General features: G+C 43.7%; 1 protein-coding gene across 2 annotated transcripts in view; it reads left to right on the forward strand.

Annotated features, from left to right (window-relative positions):
* The first annotated feature begins 853 nt into the window (after positions 1 to 853).
* LRP2 (LDL receptor related protein 2) overlaps positions 854 to 25,039 on the forward strand; it is a 139,288-nt gene continuing 115,102 nt past the window's right edge. For both annotated transcript variants that reach the window (XM_035133370.3, XM_060280370.2), the window contains exon 1: positions 854 to 1,207. In XM_035133370.3, the coding sequence (XP_034989261.3) occupies positions 1,114 to 1,207 (94 nt within the window). In that variant the 5' untranslated portion in view covers positions 854 to 1,113. The remainder of the gene's footprint in view (positions 1,208 to 25,039) is intronic.

The following is a 25,039-nucleotide window of genomic DNA, read 5'->3' on the forward strand; positions in this document are numbered from 1 at the left end:
TAACCAAAGCAAATACTATATAATCATGTGAAGGCAATGTACGTTGGGAAAACATGTCACTGAACCAATAGATGAAGGTCCACTGAAACAATAACATTAACATAACAGTACTTTGTATGGGGCATTAGTGTTGGAGCAGCATCACACGCTTTAAGCACCCCTGTATTGCCGGCTTCTCTTACACGTTTATATGAAAGATGCCGTTACTACCGTAGCTGCCACTTGGGAACCATTTAGAAAGCATCTCATACTTTTAAAAGAAAACTCTCCAATTTCTTTTTATAATTTTTAAAATTAATTTTCAATTATAATCCAATAATAGCCTTATTATAACAACACCAATTTATAATGCAATCAATCATTCAAATACCAAATTATATAATTTAGAATTATGCGAAAATTGACGGTTTTCTTTATTTCTGTGTTCCAAAATCTTACTGATACAGTTTGAGATCCTCACCTGCAGTTTTATAAATCATTTAACGAACAGAATATTGCAGCTATTGTATAAGGAATTATGATGATTGGAATGTAATTGAAACTCTCCCATTTTTACCGACCGCCCCCCCCCCCCAAATCTTGCCTTCACCCCCACCCTTGACAAGCTTTCTTTGAGAAGCACAGTAGGGGAGCAGCTCCTCGCGAGAAAGTCCCACTCGAAACTTGCTCAATATTGTTGGGTCGTGATTCTTGCTTCCCAACATTGCTCCTGCTGCAAAGGCCAGGGACCCTGCAGGAAGCGACTTGGAAGTTTCGCTTGCAAAGTTGCATCTCCGCACGCCCCGGCTGCAAAGTGCAAATGAAGAGAGGGAGGGGCAAGCGCTGCCCGGGCTTCCCGGGCCTGGAGCAAATGCCTCATGCTAGTTCCGGGGCCGGCGGGTATAAAGAGCTTTATGCAATGTCTGGAGGGTGGGAGCGTCGAGGCCAAGCGATGCCTCAGCTGGCGAGCGCGCCTTTCTTCTGCAACTAGCGGGATCAGGAAAGACAGGGCGGGCGGGGAGAGAGAGAGAGAGAGAGAGGGCAGCCCGAGAGGTGCTTGTAGAAGCGCGCCTTCCTCGCCAAGCCCGGCCAGCTGCGTGGCTGCGAGGGCTCCCTGCAAGCATCCCCGCGCAGATGGGACCTCGACGGCGCCTGGACGGCGGAGCAGCCGTTGCATGCCAAGTGCTCGCCTTGCTCGCTGCCTGCATCTTGCAAGCTGCCTGCCAAGGTAAGCCCTTCTCAGCTCCAGGAAGCTCTGCTCGGGAACCCCACAACTTTTAAGTGTTTTTTTTTGTGGAGGAGAGAAAGAGGACTGGGGTGGGGGAGGGGGCTGCTCTCCTTTAGTTTTCCCACCTAGCGGGTCCTCTGCACGCAGCATCTGTGGAGAATAACTTTCCCTCCCGACAGTGGACGCGCTTGATAAGCGACAAAGAAGCGGGCTCGGCTTGTTCCATCGGCCGGTGAGGGATTTTCTCACAAACGCGCTCGCTCAAAGGCGCTCCGAATTCGCACCCGGACCCTCCCCCTCCCCGCGCGCTCTCAGGCAGCCCGCCGCGTTTGTGTTCGCGACTTAATTCTCTCATGCGAACAGTTTTGTAACTGTTGCGGGCCGAGCTGGTGCTAGTTGGATGGCTTTGCAATTTCTAAAATATATATACTTTGGGCATAGATTCATTGCAACTGTAAATGGCGCGCGCACGAGGGCCGTGAGGGTGGTTTTGTTTTTGGCTGCTGCAAGGTGCATCCGCTTACTGTGGTGGCTTTGAACCGGTGCGCGCGCGCGATTTTTAATTGCAATGAATATATATGTATATGTCTTGGAGGGGAATTTGTGCAAATTTGTACGCTGGAGGGATTTAGTGTGTGTGTTTCTTTTTGACAAAGCAAAGAACGGTTGTTGTTTTTTGTCCAAAGCAAGAATAATAAGACCCCCTTCACATCGGTCAGGCTCTCCCTGGCAGATTTCAAGTTGGAGGAGAGAACTTTTTCTCTGAGCTTTGCTGTTGCTAGGCAACGCTGGGAAGCATGTGACTGGCAGAGCCTTTGGCCGCATCACCTCCTCCTCCTCCTCCTCCTCATCCCCTGGTACTAATCTGGCTGTTGAGGATGGAGGAGCTCTATCTCCCACAGCCTCATTCCCACCTTGTAATGGCAGCCCCTTCCTCTCTGCCCCTCTCCCTCTCTGGCCCTCCACACAAGCAAAGTGTAATTACCCTACAATTATAATGAAAACCCCATTGTTGAAGCAGGATTAGGGCTAGATTTCCTGGGGCACATCTGTAGGCTTGGGGAGTGCCCCCCTCTAGCCACCAGTGTGTGTGTGTGTGTGTTGGTTGTGTGGGTGCATTCAAATTGTTAATCTGCTTTCTTTGCTCAACTCTTAGCCTAAGCTCCTTAGAAGGAATCAAGTAAGTAATTATACAGCAACTGCTGCTAACAGCACCCTCTTTCCGAGGGGGGGAAGCAGATACCTGCAAAATGTCCCACTGAGAAGGTCAGCATGGGCAGGAAGCTAATTCCTTTGCAGTTATTATTTTCATTAGTGTCTGAAGCCAAGGAAGGGCTGGCATGTCTTTGAATTTTCAGGGTTTCCCCCCTCTCTCTCCCCCTAACACTGCTGAGAGGGCATTTTCAGTCCCAAACCTTACTTGTGTGGAAAATTCTGGGCTCTGAGCATCACATCAGGCCCCAGAGACACATTTTGTAGGTTTAAGTCATGTTAATATATTGTAGCAAATGCAACAATCTTGGTATGTGCATGTGTGATTTTTTTTTGGGGGGGTACTAAGTCTGTGATATTTATCACCAGTATGGTGTAGTGGTTAGAGTGCTGGATTTAGACCAGTGATGATGATGATGATAATTATTATTTATACCCTACCCATCTGGCTGGGTTTCCCCAGCCACTCTGGGTGGCTCCCAACAGAATTTTAAAAACACAATAAAACATCAAACATTAAAAACTTCCCTAAACAGGGCTGCCTTCACTGGTTGTCTAAAAGTCAGATACTTGTTTATTAACTTGACATCTGATAGGAAGGTGTTCCACAGGGCGGGTATCACTACCGAGAAGACCCTTTGCCCGGTTCCCTATAACCTTACTTCTTGCAGTGAGGGAACCACCAGAAGGCCATCGGAGCTGGACCTCAGTGTCCGGGCTGGAGTGGGGGTGGAGATGCTCCTTCAGAGGCCTGGGTTCACATTCCTGCTCAACCACAAAGTTTGCTGAGTAAACTAGGAACATAGGAAACATTGGTTTATGGATCTGTTCATGTTTACTTGAACATGAAATGCTTATAACAGAGATTTTCAACCTTTTTGAGCCCATGGCTCCCTTGATTATTTCTGTACATTATTTCTGCGGTACCTCTGTGGGGGATCACTTTTTAGATTAGATTAGAGTTTGGATTTGATATCCTGCTTTGTCACTACCTGAAGGAGTCTCAAAAGCGGCTAACAACAATCTCCTTTCCCCTCCTCCCCCACAACAGACACCCTGTGAGGTAGGTGGGGCTGAGAGACTTCAGAGAAGTGTGACTAGCCCAAGGTCACCCAGCAGCTGCATGTGGAGGAGTGGAGCCGCGAACCCGGTTCCCCAGATTACGAGTCTACCGCTCTACAGCTGGCAGCCTCTCACCCTTTTTAGAAACATCTTCCCTTGTGGAGTGTTCCCTCAGTCTCCTCTCCTCACCTCTCACCTCTCCTTGGGAGCCCTCTGGGAGGTGGCTCCTCACAGTGCCCCACAGAGGCCTAGGACTTGTCTGTCCATTCCCAACAGCAAGGGCTGGTGGACTGGCTGGCTGGGCTCCCTCACCTGCTTGCTTGCTTATTCTGAGGCTGCCTCAGCTCCTGGCAACCAGCAGCACCCCATGGCCAGCCCCAGAGGTACCATTCCCCTGGGGAGCTTGTAGCTTGGGCTGCTGCAACAAATACAGTAGTTGTGCAAGCCTTTGGGAGGCAGAGACATGAGAGGGCATCAGAGGAGGGAGGGAAGGAAGGAAAGAGGCTCCACTGTATTATTATTATTTAAGGGTAAAGGGACCCCTGACCATTAGGTCCTGTCATGACCGACTCTGGGGTTGCAGCGCTCATCTCACGTTATTGGTTGAGGGAGCCAGCGTACAGCTTCCGGGTCATGTGGCCAGCATGACAAAGCTGCTTCTGGCGAACCAGAGCAGCACATGGAAACGCCGTTTACCTTCCTGCCGGAGCGGTACCTATTTATCTACTTGCACTTTGACATGCTTTTGAACTGCTAGGTTGGCAGGAGCTGGGACCGAGCAACGGGAGCTCACCCCGTCGCAGGGATTCGAACTGCTGACTTTTTGATTGGCAACCCCTAGGCTCTGTGGTTTAACCCACAGCACCACCTGTGTCCCATTATTACTATCCATTATTAACCAAAGGCGCTTGTTGTTGTTGTTGTTGTTTAGTCGTTTAGTCGTGTCCGACTCTTCGTGACCCCATGGACCAGAGCACGCCAGGCACTCCTGTCTTGCACTGCCTCCCGCAGTTTGGTCAAACTCATGTTCGTAGCTTCGAGAACACTGTCCAACCATCTTGTCCTCTGTCGTCCCCTTCTCCTAGTGCCCTCAATCTTTCCCAACATCAGGGTCTTTTCCAAGGATTCTTCTCTTCTCATGAGGTGGCCAAAGTATTGGAGCCTCAGCTTCACGATCTGTCCTTCCAGGGAGCACTCAGGGCTGATTTCCTTAAGAATGGATAGGTTTGATCTTCTTGCAGTCCATGGGACTCTCAAGAGTCTCCTCCAGCACCATAATTCAAAAGCATCAATTCTTCGGTGATCAGCCTTCTTTATGGTCCAACTCTCACTTCCATACATCACTACTGGGAAAACCATAGCTTTAACTATACGGACCTTTGTCGGCAAGGTGATGTCTCTGCTTTTTAAGATGCTGTCTAGGTTTGTCATTGCTTTTCTCCCAAGAAGCAGGCGTCTTTTAATTTCGTGACTGCTGTCACCATCTGCAGTGATCAAGGAGCCCAAGAAAGTAAAATCTCTCACTGCCTCCATTTCTTCCCCTTCTATTTGCCAGGAGGTGATGGGACCAGTGGCCATGATCTTGGTTTTTTTGATGTTGAGCTTCAGACCATATTTTGCGCTCTCCTCTTTCACCCTCATTAAAAGGTTCTTTAATTCCTCCTCGCTTTCTGCCATCAAGGTTGTGTCATCTGCATATCTGAGGTTGTTGATATTTCTTCCAGCAATCTTAATTCCGGCTTGGGATTCATGTAGTCCAGCCTTTCGCATGATGAATTCTGCATATAAGTTAAATAAGCAGGGAGACAATATACAACCTTGTCGTACCCCTTTCCCAATTTTGAACCAATCAGTTGTTCCATATCCAGTTCTAACTGTAACCAAAGGCGCTATAACATTACAAAATGCCAAACTGTGAACCGTAACATACCACGTACAATCAATTACATAAATCAAGGGAGTCAGAGTTCATAAGTATCATCTGCTAGCTTATACTGTACCTAGCTTAATTTAAGGGATTTTTTTATTTTGTTTCGACTACGTCAGACCAACACTGCTACCTACCTGTAACTTGCTTAACTTCTGTTAGACCTTTGAATCTCCAGTGCAAGTTGCTGCATTGCAATATTCTCTCTCTCTCTTTCTGTGTGACCATTCAAGGGGTTAGACTAGATAAACCTCATGGTCCCGTCCATCTCTATGATTGTACAATTCTTTCTTGCAGCCAGAGCATAAAGCACCACTTTTATGTGTCACAGATCTGTTGGCGTCACTCAAAATAAAGGGAACCACATCTGCCTTAGTAAGCCTTACTTGTAGGAATTAGCAAAGGTTTCCGAAATCAGTCTCTTAATCCCTGTAAAAAGGGGAGATTAACAAGTAATGCATGGTGTCTTCCACCTGTGGCTGGCCCGCATATGCAGAGTCTATCATATGGGAACCTATTGTCCGAGACCCCCATGGACATCGCCTGGAATCTGACCTCTGACCTCCTTAAAGGCATTTCTTTAAACCAGCAGGCATGAGTTAGGTATAACATGCTCTGAAAAAATGCTCCATTTTTAGAAATGGGAACCATGGCAAGTATCTGGAATTCTTAATTACAATGCAAATCCCTTCTGGATTCTGTCCAGAAGAGCTAGTCCCAAAGTTGTCTCTTATTCATGGTTAAGAGCAGAATTAAACTCTGAGAAGTATAACTATATATAAGCTTTTGTCGTATAGACGCCAGGTATTGGATATTACACCATTCTGTATAACGCATAGCAGGAAAACATTCTGCTGAATTACACATATGGTACCGTAGAGCAGGACCTGTAGTTGTTGTTGTTTTTTTTACAATAAATGTAGTGTAGTATATATACTTTACTCCCCTCCTTTCTTTTTAATTTGAACTGTTTCTGGCAAGTTATTAAAAGAAGAAAACAAAAATATGTAAAACCAAATCACTTGACATGCTTATAATGTTACTTACCTGTGTTTGCCAGTCTAAATGCTACGTGTAACTAAAACTGTTATTGTAACTGTTCCTTCTCTTTTTTTCTCTCGATCCAGTTTATAAAACTTAGGACTTTGGTTTCATTTTTTCTTTTGTTTATGTTGTTACGCAATTTAAGTTTGTATATTTTGCAAGTGGAATATCAATAAAAAACTAAGAAAAAATAGTAGGGAGGATACATATGGATACAGAAGTAAGTTTGTGAATTAAAAGGAAAACAAAATGTTAGACTTTCTAAGAGGTTCCCGTGACCTGTGAGTTTGCAGGATGCTCATAATGTTGCGGCAATCGAGAGAGAAAGTTTTGTTTAGTCGTGTCCGACTCTTCGTGACCCCATGGACCATAGCACGCCAGGCACTCCTGTCTTCCACTGCCTCCCACAGTTTGGTCAAACTCATGTTCGTAGCTTCAAGAACACTGTCCAACCATCTCGTCCTCTGTCGTCCCCTTCTCCTAGTTGCCCTCAATCTTTCCCAACATCAGGGTCTTTTCCAGGGAGTCTTCTCTTCTCATGAGGTGGCCAAAGTATTGGAGCCTCAGCTTCAGGATCTGTCCTTCCAGTGAGTACTCAGGGCTGATTTCCTTCAGAATGGACAGGTTTGATCTTCCATGGGACTCTCAAGGGTCTCCTCCAGCACCATAATTCAAAAGCATCAATTGATGCTTTTGAGAGAGAAAGTAGTAGTAGTAAATAAAAAGAGGAAATTAGCCGGGCTCCTAACAACTTATCTTGGGAAAGGGGAGGTTAGCATTGGTCGTGGTGGGGAAAGTATGTTCTTTAGAACCAATCTCTTTGTGCTGTGCAGGGATGTTTTAGAAGGGAGGAAAAGAACAGGGTACCTTTCCTCTCTCTGGACCTTCTTCCCAGCTATGTAAGTATAGTTCAAAACTCTCAGACTCAAGGCTGCCAGCCCTGAGTCCTCTTCATGCTACTGAATCTTCTCATCTCCTCCCCTCCACCCCAGGCAACCGTTGCACTCAGAGTAGACCCATTGTAATGAATGAACATGGCTAACGCAAATCCATTAATTTCAGTGGGCCTACTCATAAAACATAATTGATTACCACCTAGAAGGCCCACACAAAAATCCACTCCTGAACCCCTCCCTCAAATCAGGAAAGCTTTTGTGTTGTTAATGTTAAATAATTGGAAATCAGAAATTTGTACATGATCTACCCAGAAAGCTACCAAGAGATCCCAGTACTATCTACCAACATCTGGTATACAAGGTTAAAAAACAGATGGACCTATTCACAATGGCATTCTCAATAGCAATGTTAAACATTTAGCTGTCCTATCCTAATTCAACAGCTGTTGTGAACTATAATTTTGAATGATCCATCTAGGCTAGAACTTCCTGACAAATTCTAGTTCAGCAGTTCTAAATGTGAGCCATCCTTTCTGGGGAGACTGAAGTATTCTCCTTCTGGAAGACAGAAGCTCTTAATGAAGTCATTTCTGATGTCAGAATTGTGCCCATTTATTAGCTTGTGTTGAAACATTGGTTTGTTTTATGTAGGCATCATGGCAGGTGATTGCATATGTGAACACATTGGGTGTTGAGCAGGTGAATGAACCTTGTGATAGTATGGCGGATGTTGCCATGTCATAGGGTCACCTGAATAAATATGGGAGCAAAGTCTGCCTCTTGAATTTGTTCCAGAGCTTAGTTCCTGGGTTTGCATCTTTGTTAAACAGTTTCAGGTCAGTAGCCATTTTAGAATAGGGGCCAGTCTGTAAATGAGAGCTGGTCTCTTACCCAAAGCATTTGAAGTTGAAGTATCACTCTGAATGGGCTGTAGTTACGTTTTGGCTGGGGCCTGTGGTTGACAAGAAATGCTTTGTCAATTTCTCTTCTGGACCTGTCATAGGTTTTTTATTCAGCACCAGTCTGAGCTTCTCAATCTGAGTCTTAACTTAATTGGGCAACTACTGCAGTTTTAAGACACCCTGTTGTTCTAATCCTAGCTCTTGCCTGATGAGCTGTAACAAATGTAGTTGTGTTGTAGAGCATGACTGTAGTTGATGGATTGTGTGGTGCGCATATGAGTTAGTTGAAAACAAGCTGATGTACGGTGGTTAGCAGTGCTCTCCCCCCCCCCTAGAAAAATAGGTGCAAGTACTCACCATGAAGTCATTACAGTAAGTGCCACACAACATAAAAAGGTGCCCTTGAGTACCCCCTGAAAAAACAACACTGGTGGTTAGTAAGTTTATGGTACTAGGTGATGGTTGTCCTCATAACTGCATCATGGTGCTTGAAAAATTAACTTGCTGAATGGATTGTTCCCAGCTCAGGTTGAGGGTGGGTTGAAGTCTGGTGGAACCCAGGTGATGATGATGCCAAGCATATCTCAGGTAAACATGAGGTCCTGGGAAATGAATTGTTGCCATGGTGGAACCATGTTTGGTGCCAATTGCAATGCATTTAACTTAAAACATAGCCTGCTAGCCAGATGTGCTGTGGCAGCATCAAGGCTAGCTAGCATCCCTAGTTTATAGCCCATCTTTGTGGGGGATGTTAGTGTACAGAAACTTGGCATCTAAGGTTGCTGGAATAGCATTCTGTGGAAGATACCGTAGTTAATGGGCTATTGTTATCTCAGGTATGCTTATCTTAATAAATAACTAGGGATAGTAGCACATGGCTTGTAAATTAAGTCTGTAACTAAAAATCCCTACTGTGATAGTGCCAGTGCCCCAGACAACAAGACAACCAGGGTTGTCTGGTTTGTATTTACTTAGATGATAGAACATCTCCTGAATCTCTGAATGAGTAGCCACCACTTCCAGCTGTAAACTATTCACAGCCCCTCCTTGCATCCAAATGAGTTGAACTGTAGTTTGCTTAATCTATGGGTTTGTGAACAAGCTGGAATCCAAAACCATGTTTTGATCCTGGCTTGGTCATGGTTTGATAAAATTGGAAGCAGATGCTTTCAATTTCGTCTTCTGGTGTGGGGGCATTCATGAGTCCACAACTCTTTCACAAAGCAGAAAGCCATAGTTTCCACTTCTGTTTGAACCAGCCCATTATGTTCTCTGGAGTTGTGCTGTTCCATTCTAGTATGGGAAAAATCTATATTATAAAGGACTTTTGGTAAGCCTTGAGCAAAATAAACTGCTATGCACTGGGCTATGCCCTGTACTCTTGTGGAAAGTATGTAATGGAGATTTGATTTTGATCAAGGATGCAGGATCTAACTCACAGGGGGAAAGGATATAAAGGATCTTAAATATTTAAATTTACTGTATTGTTTTGTATCTTGCTAACTTTTAGTTGTGATGTATCATTTTGATTTCTCCCACCTTTTAGGAAATTAGATTGAATGTTGTATTTTTACAGTTTTTATGCAAGTGTCTTAGATAATTTTTTTATATTAAGCAGTATAAAATTTTAATAAATACTACCGGTTTGTGTTGAATAAATGCAGTCATTTTTACAATTTGCTCTCATTGTAGTGATAGCAATTTTGTATTTGCTTTATTCAAGAGTATTGAGTACTAGGCTAATATTTTTTTTATTAATACAGTGGTACCTCGGTTTATGAACACAATTGGTTCCGGAAGTCTGTTCATAAACTGAAGCGAACTTTCCCATTGAAAGTAATGGAAAGTGCATTAATCTGTTCCAGACGGTCCGCGGGGTACTTAAACTGAAGCGTTCATAAACTGAAGCATGGGTGTAATTTGTTCCGGAAGTCTGTTCATAAACTGAAGCGTTCATAAACTGAAGCGAACTTTCCCATTGAAAGTAATGGAAAATGAATTAATCCGTTCCAGATGGGTCCGCGGTGTTCATAAACTGAAAATTCATAAACCGAGGTGTTCATAAACCGAGGTTCCACTGTAGTCAGTATTGTTTAGATTACTCCTTAATTATTTTTAAATTGTTTAGAACATTGGTGGGTGTTAAGAATATCAGTTCAGATTCCCTCTTACTCAAAATAAGTATAGCAAAAGGTTATAAACTATTTGTCTAATTTTATGGGGTTTTTTTCCAGAAGAAGATCAAGAAGCTGTTTGCAAGTCTTTTAATAGGTTGACAGCAAATTAAACATCATTTAACTAGAAAATCTTTATCAGTGATGTATTTTTAAATCGGTTTTTGTACTTCCCTTAATCTTTCTTTAATAATTTACTCTTTTTCTATGTCCCAAGCAGTGAAGTGTATCAGGAATTTGCTAAGTAATCACTTAAAGTGGAGAATAGGACAAGAATAGGACAATTTCAGTTACACGTTGAAAGCAGTAACTAGATGACACCTGGTTAGACTTAAAATCCACTTTGCCAGTGGTTAGAGTTACAGCCAATTATTAAGCTGCAAAACTGAAGACTAACAGGTACTGCACATCTAAGGAGACTTAAGCTAAGATAGATGTGCAATCTATTTAACACTTCCAGGTCCATGAAAGACTTCCGTTCTTTTGTATATTGAGCTAACTAGAAATTTGAGTAACACAATTCCAGTTTAATCCAGATTTACTTTCCATGTGTTCTGCAGGAAATGACAAGTCATTTGAGGGGAGACAGCAAATAGCAATACCACAAAGCCTTTCCTTCTGGGCTTTGTGACCTGAAGTAGTATTGTTCTGAGCTTTCCCCTCATATTTGTCTTCTTGCAGTGTTAGGTTTTTGGCAGATCAAAGACCAATAGTGTTTATTTTTCTTTTAGATAATGAAGAGCTAAACCTGCTGGCCTTTAGCTCAAGGGTTTTTTCCCATCTTAAGTTTTTTCCTTATTAAAGTGCTTACTCCTGCAAAATTCTACCAAATGCAGTGGACTGAGGAAAGCCTTTCAGAATTTGACCCCGAATCATTTGCATTACTTTAGCTGACACAACCTGAATGTAAGATTAACCCAAAGGAAACTTGTATTTCTTGTCATTTAAGAAGAAACTACAGTAAGTTTTAGGGCGGTTGGAGTAGTTCCATACTGGTCTAAAGATGCATGTTAAAACGAATTAGGCATTTTTCTGGTCAGTGCCCAGATACAAGACTTCTTGGAAAACCTACACAGCCCTTGAATTAAATGAAGACAGGATATACATTTACCTAAATAGATTCTTTATGTGCTGGGGTGGGGAAGGGACAGGATTTCCTCATATAGTCATCACCTCCACAGTTTTCATATTTTGCCAAACAGTGCAATGGCAGTCCAAGGTGTTTTGATTAAAAATACTTGGCAAAACTTCTAGCAATTTTCTTGTAAATTTAGAAGATTCTTAATAAACTACAGATATGGGGTGGGGGCAATGAAGGTTATCTCCTTGATGAAAATGTGTAGTATAGGATTTCAGCCTAAATATGGCATTTTTTAAATGACATCAGCACCCTGACCTGAGCTTTACTCCCATGGCTCTCATGAGTATGTGGGATGCCCCATTGCTTTATAGAAAGCGAAAATCCAGTTGTGTACACGAAGCCACAATCGGATCTGGAATAAATTGTTACAGCCGAACAAAGTAGCTCAGGACCACGTGCCCGTAGGAAATTGTGGCTTAGGTGAGGGGTGAAAGGTTCTGTTGTTCTTTTTCTCGTCCCGAATCCAGAACTGTCCATTTCAGGACAGCGAAAGGCACCAAAAGAAAGGTACAGTGATTAGACTCTTTTGGAATACAGGCAACTCCCAATTTATGCGGGGGTTACATTGCAAGGCACATGTATTTGAAACACCATTGAGAAAGCCTGCAAAGACCCCGTTCTGGCCCAGCCTTGTTCCACCCCTTTTTGTGACATTTTTGGGTCGCTTCCGGGTTTGGTGCGATGTGTGTGTGCGCAGTTGCGCCCATATCATATGCGCCGAAAACGGTTGCTGCCTGTATGTTCTGAAGATGATGATAAAAAAACCCCTCCTTGGAAGTTGTTACTGTGAGGCACAGTACAGGCAACTTCCGATTTGTTGGGGGGGCGGGGCGGTTGCGTTCCGGGTCATTGCACACTTGCATGAAATCGTGCAATTGAAACACTCTGTTCTGCGCCTGCCACACCCTTTTAGTGACATATTTTATGACGTTTTCAGGTCAGTTCCAGTCGATCAAGTTGATCCAGTTTCAGTTGATCAAGATGACACTGGCAGCTAAAGAAAACTTTGCTTATGTTCTGCGTTGGCTTTACTGACTATATCATAAGCCACATTTATAGCAGATAAGCCATCACTGGCACTCAGTATTTGGTACTGACATTTCGCTTGGCTTTTCTCCCCACTTTTAACTCCATCATGAAGCACCCTGGGTTACCTGAACTATAAAATATCCAAGTAAGTCTTACAGTCCTATCATGGGAGTCATTTCAAGGCAGGTGATCACTGGCCTCATTCCTTTTAAAGAGCACTGGAATGTTCTTATCTAGCTTGACCACCAAAGAGAGAAGAAGACTGTTCTCTCTACTGCAAAGAATTTCAGACATTGTTGAATGTGCTTCATTGTGGTTGACTGCACCTGTCTGGCCACTTTTGACATACCTGTATGTTTGAGGGGAAAACACGTTACTATCAATTTATATACCCCTTAATTGTCAAGATTGTTTCTAAGCTATTTGCAAGTTTAAAACAATTATAAAGCACACAATATTAATGAAATATACTCTTGAGTCGAGAGTGAATTTCATGCTCTTTATTCAGCTCGTAGTAGTCAAAGGAGAAGAAGAGAAGAATGGCTCTTTCCCCCAAAACGTCTGCTTATATACATTATTTACACAATGGGCCTTGCGTGATTGGCTACTTCAGGGCTGCACCTTTAGGCCAATCAGGTTGTGGATTTACTTCTGTCAGCAGCCTGACTGGCTGCTCCTGCAGGCCAATCAGGTTGCGGATTCACTTCCACCTGGAGCTGGATTGGGTGGCTCCTGGATCCTATTGTTCTAGGATTCAGCTCGGTACATAACAATTAACATTCACAATATGTGCATGAAAACGTGTGGTATCCATATTCAGAAGGTCTGGGTCAGGGATTTTGTGGCTCAGAATCTTTTATCTGGTTATGGCCATTGTTCAGTGTGTTGTATTCTGTGTATGCTTACTCGGAAATAAGTTTCACTTTATTTAGTGGAATTTACTTGCAGGTAGATGTGCATGGGATTATAGCCAGAGTTAATTGGAGCATGAACAGCCAGCCAATACATTAAATCTTAAAGTCTATTCCTTGTGATGTGCTGGTGGTGTTTCTCAGGTTTCCTAGTATGATCAAATTCTGCTTGAACAATTGAGTGCACCTTTTCACTTCATTGGTTTTCAGGTGTTATTTTAGGGGCATAGCAACCTTAACTGCCCAGGAGTTATTCAGAGTGGTGGAACCGCCACTGCACTCAAAAGTCCTGCCAACTTAAAGCTGCTGACAGGATGGAAATGGTGGTTCTTGTCTGGTTTGGCTGTGTCAACTTCAGGTTAGTGCAACTGAGGGGTTTAGATCAAGCCCCTCTCTAGCAAATGGTTTGGCTTAGGATTCAGGAACTGCACTGTTCCAGGACTTTGAGTCAGCTAATGCCAGCAGCTGCATTGCTAGTCGTGGTTCCAAAGCAGCCTGCTCCTTTGGCAGACGGAACGGGGGTCTTCCCATCTCAGTAATATGGATTGGCTGTTAGTATTGTTGAAGCTAACTTGCCCAGGGGACAGTCAATATATCAGACTTAAAAGTTAGGAGCAGTTACTACACAAACCTTTCAGTAGTTTTACCATTTTTGGGGAAATCTTTTGAAATCAAATCCTTTTTGCACCTTTAGTCCAGCATAGTTATTTCATAATAAGCCAGTGTTGGATGGCCATCTGTCGTGGATGCTCTTTAGTTGAGTTTCCTGCATTGCAGGGGGTTGGACTAGATTGGCTCCTGGGGTCCCTTGCAACTCTGCAATTCTGTGATTCTGTATTGTTTCAAGAACTCAACTTGCAAATGCCAAAGTAAGTGGCTGTCCTTTCATTTGACTTACCATAGCCCTTTTGATGTTTGATTGGTTTTCCTGTTCTTACAAGAGACTGAAGGATTAGCGCTCTTCTGTATCTGTAAAAATGATGTAGAAGTGTCGGGGTATGTCTTTACTAGCAAAATGCTAAGACAACAAGCTGCTGGGCAGCTTTGAATAAGTACGTTGGTTTACACCTTTAGTTTGTGTGAAGGTGAGACAATACGCCGACATAAGATCCATTTGACTTAAATATACATGCATTTCACAATAATATAATGAAAGTCTCCAGGCCATAGCTCTGTGGCTTGTGCTAACCAGGCTGGAAGGCATGGAAGGGGTAGAGGCGTATCTAGGGGATGGTGAAAGCAACCCCCACCAGGGGTGCAGACCTGCCTCCCCCAAAATCCCCTATTGGACTATAGAGTGTATGACATATATGTGTGTTGCGACGCCCCATCAAGCTGCCAAGTCTCCCGTTTTCCCTGGGAAATCCCCGTTTTTCCAGCTGTTCCTAGCTGAAAAAATGGATTTTTTTGTTTTTCCCTGGTTTATTCTGGTGCGGCGGCCATTTTGGAACTGGGTGGAGCATGCTCAGAAGCGACTTTTGATGCTGCTTTGCCCAGTTCCAAAATGGCTGCAGTGCGACTTCTGGCGCGACGGCCATTTTGGAACTGGGCAAAGCAGCATCAAAAGTCACTTCTGAGCATGCTCCGCCCAGTTCCAAAATGACGGCAGCGCTACTTCCGGTCTGCTATTTCCGCCCGGTCCCTTATTTCTCTGACAGCAACTTGGCAGGTATGCGCCCCATCATTGTCATGGCAAGATCAAATGTGGGAGGAGCTTCCCATCCTTCTCGCACCATAACACAAAGGTGTATAGTAAAGTATTTTTTTTGGGTGGTGGTCGTGGTTGGGCAATACAGCTCCTTACCAAGGGCGCAAGGTATCCTTGGCACGCCTCTGAGGGAGGGGAGAGAGAAAAAATGTCCCTTTGCTGTGCTAGCTCCTAGGCTGGCACAGTGAAGAGGTCTGAACTGTGTCCTACACATGATAACTGCAGAGATGGCTCAGGATCCAGCACATTGTTTGCTGGGTGGGCCTCTCCCCGCCCCCGGGACAAGGGGTGCCTTTGCCAGGGATGCTGCCACCACCAGTTTCTACCCACCCACTGTTTGGAAACATTGGGGTGCCTCTTTCCAGGGTGTGGGGGGGTCTTTCCTGCCAACTACAGTGGATTGGAGGTTTGGGTTGCTCTGCCTATTTTGTACATGTTTTGTACTGCTGAAAAAGCCTTGGGAGAGATGTGCACCAGGGTGGCAAGACAACAACAACACTCCGTACTTTGCAGAGTTGCTGCTGGCACCCGCCCGTCTCGGGAGACAATGGAGGAATTGCGCCTTTGGGGGGTGAAGTTAAAACCTGATGGAAGGTTGGAAGCAGATCCTTCTTCAGATTAGCAATTGTGGCATTCACTGGAAACCTTTGGCAGCTGCCGTACTATTTGTTGAAATGCAGTCAGCCATTTTTTGTATTCTGTAGTATTGATTTATACCAGACCTTCAAAAGTTGCAAACTGCCAAACTGAACACAACCTACCAGCTATGTATGTTGATTGATTGGGGGGGGGCGCGTGGGGGGGCAGGTTTGCAAAAGCAGGAGGAGGTGACAAATCACCTGCTGGCCACAATATGTGGCTGGTGGGCTACATTAGTCTTGGTGGTCCCAAGGTGTGTTAGCGACTGGATCTCTCTTATCCACCCCCGCTCAGAGTAAATAACAGATGAATGCATTTTGACAGTTCAAATGCCTCAAGAGAGTCAATAGTACAAACATATTTACCAAGCTATTTTCGGCAGATTGGTATGAATACTTAGTGATAATATTTGATGTGAATTGTAATTAATAATCATTTTAGATAAGGCAAAATTTTGCTGCACTGAATGTTGTGAGTCCTGCCATCAGTATGGCAAGCAGGAAGTGCAGCAGAGGAGCTCTGATATTTTCTAGGATGCCTACCAAAGGTATAAAAATTGATTAATTGGTAGGTGCTAAGAGAGGGCCATAAGTTAAATGTGATATTTGAAAACAACCTTAATGTCTGGGGTGACAAATGTCTCAATCTCAGCTTGAAGTCTCCTCTTCCTCTCCCCCCTCCCCTGTGTGTGTGTGTGCGTGCTTTTGGAATCGATTCAGTATTTTTGTTAGCACTAGGCAGTAAAAAAACTTAATACCTGCATAATCTATAAACAAATTAACATACACATTTTAATGGTAACTGAGTACTTCCTGTGGGAGAGAAGTGACAACCACCTCAGGAAGGATTGATAGCTTCTGCCACTCTGATCATCAGTGAATTGTTTCAGATAAATTTTAACAGACTGATGGGTGAAACAATGTTAGCTGAGATGCACAGCCTTTTTGTAAAACTTCACTAGTTTTGTAGAATTTTATTTCAGTTCGATGACTCGCATGGTTGCTTTCAACGGGTTGCATCTCAGCGTGACATTAAATAAAATAATATAGTTGAGATATTTAAAACCACAACAGACTGCTTATGAATACCGCTGTATATTTTTTCTGGACATTATGTATTGGCTTGCATAAAGGCCCATTCATGCATCATTTTTTTTTGTCATTGTGAATCATAATAGTTTTCAAAACTATTGCCCTTAGAAGTGAATGGAACAACACACTTGTCTGAAATTAGCAACAGTGCTTCTAGCGTTGTGAGTGTGAATGGCTTTCTTTGTTGGCTATTCAGGTTTTGCCTCTTCCTTTCAAGTTAGCGATGGGGTGCACTTTAAATATATGTCTGGTTCCACAGTTGGAACTCCCTTCTTCTCCTCACCATGTGTGAGGGTACCAAAGAGACAGATTCTTTTCATTTCTTCTGTGCTTATGTGTTAGTGATTAATCTTGGGTTTTGAAAAGTATGGATTGGGCTGATTTCAGGACATTTTGCTTTATCTTTCAAAGGCTTCCAAAGGCAGGCACATTAGATTTTTTTTTTTTGCAAGCGAGGAGGTGGACATGTTGATAAACGAGTAATGCTCAAGATCACACTGTGTTTCTTCAGGAAGAATTTTACCCCACCTCCATTCTGTCTTTGAGACCATCAAAGTTTCAGCATTGCTTGGACTATTTCCCATCCTTGTTTTGTTTGAACTGGTAACAACAAAGACAAGTATAGTTGTTTGATGGCAGCACGTCTACAAATAAATAATGACTAGCTAAGCTTTGGGAGAATCTCCACGCTGTTGAACATAGCCCCTAAGTCCCAGGGTGGACAGTTGGGACTTTTGAAGGCTACTGTGTGCAAGATGTTGAGCCAAGTCTCTGTGATCTGCTGGTAAAACAAGCTCCTCCGTACCCTACCCTTGTTCCATCTCTGAATTGTACTGTAGGCTGCATCCAGAGAGCACAGGGTATTTGAATGCTAGCAGTATTCTGAGCCCCATGCCCATTCTCTTCCTCCTGTATGAGAAGGTGAAAGAGGCAGGTGAACACAAGGAGAGATCTGCAGTGCAACAATTGAGTGTTGACCTTCAATATAAAACTCCTCAGCAAACTTGGTAGTAGCCCCTGGGAGAGATACTATAGCCCTCCGCAGGTATCCTAAAGCCAGGGCTTCTTTTCAGTCGGAACTCACCAGAACTCAGTTCCGGCACCTCTCAGGTAGGCGCCATTGCCATTCTGAGAGAATAAGGGTGGGGTTCATGGTACGTTCTGGCAGACTCTTTTTCTAGAAAAATAACATTGGTTTTCTCCATCCGGAGGGATACTGGCTCAATCAGGGCCACTCCTCGTATTGGGGCGTTCTATTCACCTACATTAGTAGGTGAGGAGAGCCCTTCCCCACACTGTCTGAATATGTGGGCAGCGGGAAAGTGTTTCTGCCACAGATGACAATGGAGGTAGACCAGTGGGACCAATCCTTTCAGCCATATGGGAGCGGGGTCTTTGCTAACCTCCCGTCAGTCTTTCCTGCTGTACGTCACGAGGGGGCTCTGGACTGGGGAGAACAGATGGTGTATTGCCTTCCCGCTTCTTCCACTTGTACCTTTGCACCGGGACTTTTCTCCAGATATAGCATGGGGTTTTGTTAACAGTTGAATTCTGTCCTGCCTGCAGATTGAAGGTCATTTTGTCCTCAAATCTATCCGTTTCTTCCCTTATTCCTCTGAAACGCTTGCATCACTTGCCAGGAACAGTGAAGTATAAGCATTGTCCATATTTGAGCAACTATCAGCCAGTATATAGATCAGGGTTAGCCAACATTAAGCCCTCCATATATAGATTTCAGTACCCATCATCTCTGACCATTGGCAATGCTGGCTGGGGCTGATAAGACTTCTAGTGGAGGCAGCCACATTGGCAAGCTGCAGTATAGATAGTTCTGAGCCAGTTGAACTATTTGTCTAACTTAAGTTTTGACTAAAATGAACACTGCCTTCCCCCTGTCTGAATCAAGTAATTAGTGAAAATTAGTGTCCCCTCAAAGCACTTTGGCGGTATTTATATTTGATTATGAATGAATGGATATGATGCTCATTGAAGCACGATATTTAAATGCCTTGTGAGTGTTGATTCAGATTTAAGAAGATTTTGTGGATTTCTCAGTTGGCGAGGAGGTGTGGATCCATGACATTTTTCAGTAGTCCTTATTTTTTCAGTGGGCCTTATTTTTGAAAGCATACATTGTGTTGTGCACATCTGCAATACACCTTGGTTCGTTTTGGATGGAAATCAGTTGCTCCAAGGTTTGGATGCCCCTTTTAAAAATTCCAGTTGATACCTGGTGAAATTGTCTGAACACGTGCACTGTATTCAGCACTTTCTGGAGTTGTAGCACCGACTCTCTCACCTTGCTCAGTTGTAATTCTGGGGCAATGTCGGAACCATGTTCTTTTACTAAAACGTTTGGGATACCTCCTTTGATCAGGAGCTAGGCTTCTGCCATTCTTGAACAATATGGTTTGTTGTCAGGATATTGGGCTTGTCAGAATAAGCTTTCACTTGTTTAATATGATTCACAATCCATCCAAGAACCAGGACCCCCCAGGCTCATTCCAGCAGGCGCTACTAATTCAAGGTACTCTTTCAGCAGGGCATGGGCAGAATGTGGCAGGACTTACACATGTGTGTGTCCGCAATAATGGATATGGGGAACATTGGGAAAGAAATAGCAGCTTTTCCTTGCTTCTTCCCAAACCAGCTTGGGATGATGAGAATATGGTCATTGAGTGGAGCTGTTGTCCCAATATCTGTGTCACTGCAGCATACGTGAACAGGACTTGATTAGATTGGGGCGGAGGTGATGCCAGGCCTTTGAAGCTCCAAGGGGGATGCAGCCCCCTGTATGGACAGAGGCACCACCAACCTGCAGAGCTCCAACCTTACCACCCCCCCCCCAGCCCTGTCTAGGTAAGCTGCAACAACAAAGTCTCGGGAGGGTGAGTCTAATCTGCCACACCTGCTGCCACAGGCCCTACGCATCTGTGAATCGGTGAAAGCTTTCTACCAGAAGACATTCAATCTATCCAGATTTTGGCCGGTTGGGGAGGAAGAGACTACTTGCTTCAGGATGCAGCCCTACACTGGAACTTTGGTTTGGTCCCTCCCTGCAAGGACCTGCTCCACAGTGTGCATCTGGTAGAACATTGCTCTGACTCAGTGATACGTTGGAAAAACTGAATGTTTAGTGGCGTGTATGATTTTCCCAGTGTATACCTCTTAATGTTATCTAGTTATTGCAGCAACAGCAACACCATCATCATAGGGACCACCTTTATACAAACCATTTAGTTAGTTATTATCAAGGCTGATTTAAACAATAAGTTATTTCATGTGATGTTGAGGCAGGTAGGAAATTTTATACAGCCCGTCATCTCCAGTTCATCTGCTGGAATGGTAAAGATCTGGCTCTGTGTTTCTAGAAATGTTGCAGTATAGTTTCAGGACTAATTAATGTAAACTTTGTGGCATAAGAACATGTGTCAGCCCTATCAATGGGAAACAAATCTGAGGCCATTTGTTACAGATATATCCGGAAGAAATGCTTCCTTCAGGCTTCAGGAGATCATTGATGCCAATCTTTAAAATCTCCTTCCCCCTTTGTATAATCCTTAGCGGAATGTGTCTTCCACACTCGGGCTGCTGTTAAAAATACACTTGGGTAGATAATTAGATTATAATACTATGGTTATGATTTGATAGATAGAAGATAGGCTGCAGCAGAAGGAGAAGAACCAGCTGTAGAAAAAGAGGTGGGAAGTCGACAAAAATAAAAGACGAAATTGTGTTTTGACTACAGGTAGGTAGCCGTGTTGGTCTGAGTCGAAGCAAAATAAAAAAATTCCTTCAGTAGCACCTTAAAGACCAACTAAGTTTTTATTTTGGTATGAGCTTTCGTGTGCATGCACACTGTGTATCTAAAGTGTGCATGCACACGAAAGCTCATACCAAAATAAAAACTTAGTTGGTCTTTAAGGTGCTACTGAAGGAATTTTTTTATTGTGTTTTGACTGTATGTGTTAAAAGTGTTGAAACTTAATAAAATTTAATTGCAAAACAATTACAGTGGTACCTTGGGTTAAGAACTTAATTCGTTTTGGAGGTCCGTTCTTAACCTGAAACTGTTCTTAACCTGAGGTACCACTTTAGTTAATGGGGGCCTTCCGCTGCCGCCGCACGATTTCTGTTCTCATCCTGAAGCAAAGTTCTTAACCTGAGGTACTCTTTCTGGGTTAGCGGAGTCTGTAACCTGAAGCGTCTGTAACCTGAAGCATCTGTAACCCGAGGTGCCACTGTACACTTAAGAAGGTAGGAAGCTCCTCTGGGCACAGTGGGACTTACTTCCAGGTAAACATGCATAGGTTCACACAACATATGTACTTGCAGCTTGGCACAGCCACTATTGCCACACCTCTCTGCAAATTAATCTTTCACTCCTGTACATGGTAATTTTACACAAGCATCTAATAACATATGAAATTGGGCTAATGGTGAGCTTTTGGTTGTTTTAATGTTCGAGGAAGATTTGCAACAGCAATTGCATGGTAGTAGAAGAGGCTTGGTGTTCGTATATGAAGATAAGTCAAGTCTGCTGGCTTATCATGGTTTTTTATTGAGAGCAAGCATTGTGCTAATGTGTGTTGCCCAATCTGTCTTGCTGGTGTGGGCAGGAGAAACCAGCTATGAAGCCGCACTTAACACTGGCTTCCCATGACATCTGAACCTGAGATTGTGGTTTGTTTTCCCAGTGGATTGCTAGCTAGCCATAAACTAGGGTTTGTTGTTGGCTTGTGAATCCTGCCATGTTGGGAGAAACAGCCTGTGATTCTGCATTTGGATGTCCTAGGACAGTGTTTCTCAACCTTTTTTGGGCCAAGGCACACTTGTTCCATGAAAAAAATCACGAGGCACACCACCATTAAAAAAGTTTAAAAAATTAACTCTGTGCCGCCCTATATTGACTATATAATTATGACTGTAAGAAACACTTGCCAATTGCTGTGTTGGTTGCAATCTCCTGTAATAAGGCTTCACAAGCCGCTGATTTCTCTGCCAGCACAATCCTTTGCTCAGCAAGTTTCAGGTTGAGCTCATCCAGCCAGCTTCTTTAAGTTTGTCTAAAACCACCCTCCTGTGGTGGTGGCTGTTGAGAGCTGTGCTCGCCCCGCGTCGTGACAATGCAAATCGCCCTTCTCGTCGCGGCACACCAGCCAGCGTCTCGTGGCACACTAGTGTGCTGCGGAATAGCGGTTGAGAAGCGCTGCAGGAAGCCAAGTTCTCCTGCTTGTGCTGTGGGAGAAGTGGAAGTAGGAGCCATGAGTTGCTGGGGGAGGGTGCCACTGCGGACCTGGACCTCCAACACTGATGTCACTGCTATGTTCTGGGCTGGACTGGGAAGGGGGGCGGGGATGGTGGATGGCAACATGGGAGCAGTTAAGGTGCACCAGTGGAAGTGCTGAGTTGGCTTTTCTGATGTGCCAGAACCGTGGATCTTGCTGCTGACCTAACCAGCCCTCACACCATCCTGGTATGTTGTTGTGACAGCACAGCTGGGAAGCCAGATCCACAGTGCTGCCCTTCCCCATCAGCCACACCTGGCAGGAATGATGGGGCAGCATGTACCAGCATGTAGCTCATACACAGTAAACTACTGCAAGCCAGCATACCTAGCTTGCCATCGTGGGAGAACTAGCTATAGTGATTTGCTTTTATAATTGGTGATAACCTTTGTAAAACTGACTAATTTTGTTCCCAACTAAACCAGTTTTGCATCTGAAGATGAATATTAAGTAACCATAAAAAAGCGAGAAATAAATTGTATCTTTAGCAGACTATTTTCATTTATAGCGGCGTTTAAAAATGCTAATTGAAAGTAGCACGTGAGGCTTATGAATTTCTTTTAATTCATTTACCATGTGGGCTCTTTTGAACTTCATGCCTGCAGGAGACTTTTAACTTTTATTTCCTTTGAAGACAAAAAGCTTTCCTGCTTAGTTTCAGCAGATTAGAGCTCTGAATTTCTTAAATTCTGGGGTTTATGCAGAGGAATTAATAGCCATGAATCTATAGGCCTTTTATGACTGTAATAAACTGGGGGAACGGGGTAGGGGAGTGGAAATAGCACGTTTGCAAACATAGTAAATGGCATTTGCTGTTGAGCTATGGAAGGGATTTGATACTGAGCTTTCCTCCCCAGTGCAAATGACTGGCATGGGCGTCCCCCGTCCCCTGATATGGATTGGGCCCACAGTGTGGAAAAAAGAGTTACAGCCCACCTATGCCCCATGCCAGATCCCCCTCCAGACCATTCCCGCATCCCCTGCAATTTACATTTAGAAATTAACAGTTGTGTGAACGGCATCGGGTTCAATTTGGCCCTTTGAGATGATTGCTATGACTGCGGTGTGGCATTCTCCCCCCTCAGCATTTCTGAAGTTTCTCTTCCAGTGAACTTCTCTCTTGAATTATTTGTGATAAGTGAAATAGATTTCTGTTGCATTTGAACTGCCCAGGGTCTTCTTTTGTGCTTTGGACAGACGTTCCCCTTTCCACCTTGCAATACAGTTTATGTGGCGTTGACCACGGTAGCAAACATTAGAGCTTATTTGCAAACATCCAATGTTTTAAATAGTTGTTTTTACTGATAATGTCATTGTTTTATCCTTTTGTAAACCTCTTCAAGGATTTGTTTTGTATTTGCAGTCAAGCAGTTTATAAATGCTATGGAATAAGCAATTCAGTTGCAAAAGAGTTGCAGTAATATGTATACCACTCTACTGTTGTAGTCCTGATTTCAATTTACATTGATAAACTGTGTGCAAAGTCTTCAGATTTGCATGTAAAGTGGTACCTTGGTTTACAACCATAATCCGTTCTGGAGGTCCGTTTGTAAACCGAAACAGGTTGTAACCCAAGGTGCACTTTTGCCAATGGGGCCTCCATTTTTTTTTTGTAATCCAAAAAAAATGGGTTGTAATAAAAAAAATGGTTGTAAACTGGGACACGCACTTCCAGGTTTGACGTGTTTGTAATCTAAAACCTATGCAAACCAAGACGTATGCAAACCAAGGTACCACTGTATTTAAGGTAAAGGGACCCCTGACCATTAGGTCCAGTCGTGACCGACTCTGGGGTTGCGGCGCTCATCTTGCTTTATTGGCCGGCGTACAGTTTCCAGGTCATGTGGCCAGCATGACAAAGCCGCTTCTGGCGAACCAGAGCAGCACACGGAAACACTGTTTACCTTCCCGCTGTAGCGGTACCTATTTATCTACTTGGGACCTCGTGGTGAAGGATGGCTAGAAATTCAATATAATTATACTGTAATTATAATTATTACGTAGCAGTTACATTTTCACAAATCACTATGAGCACATACATTTAGTCGTGATCGGGATGCATGACGACGGTGGGTAATTTGTCACTGAAAAGGACGAACCTCGTTTCCATGTGCATTTTAAAAGTTGTGGATGTGGTGTAAAAGAATTAATGCCTGAAAGAAGGAAAAATGGAATGTGGTTTGTTTTTTTGGGTGTGTGCGCACGGATGAATGATAATCCATCCATTCCACCACCCCCTTTTCACTAATGTTTTGTGCTACCTGAATTTTTTAAATAATCATGCACATAAATATGGTGCCAAAGTTATTTAGAATAAAATGACAATTCATCACCATTAAACAAACAATCTTCTACCCCCTAACAGTGTAGGAAAAGCTCCAGAGGAACTTTATTTTAAGGGATACCTTCAGTTTCAGGAATTGTGTTCTGTGTTTTTAATCTCGAAACAGCCTCATGCTCTGGTCCATTGACTAGGTCAGCTCTGGTCTTCAGATATCTCTTTTATTTTTGGAATGTTGACCTGCCTCGTATTGCAACCTTCAGTGCAGGGGCAAAAGAATTCCAAAGAACTGCTAAAAAGATAAGGAAAGATCTTGTCACTTAGCTATCTTTTTGGAGAATGTATATGGCACTTGTAAGTGATTGATGCAGTCAGTGTTAGCATTGGGCTTCAAAGCCACTGGGTTTTGATGACTGGTCTGCTAGATGGAAAAGGTAAGGTGCCTTAAAGAATTCCTTCGGGCAGAAATCTTCTGTCACAGCATCGTTGTCGTCATCATCATCATCATCATCATCATCTAAGAAAGG

The sequence above is a fragment of the Zootoca vivipara genome, chromosome 1 (assembly GCF_965207765.1).
Source record: "Zootoca vivipara chromosome 1, rZooViv2.hap1.1, whole genome shotgun sequence".
NCBI classification, from domain to species: Eukaryota; Metazoa; Chordata; class Lepidosauria; order Squamata; family Lacertidae; genus Zootoca; species Zootoca vivipara.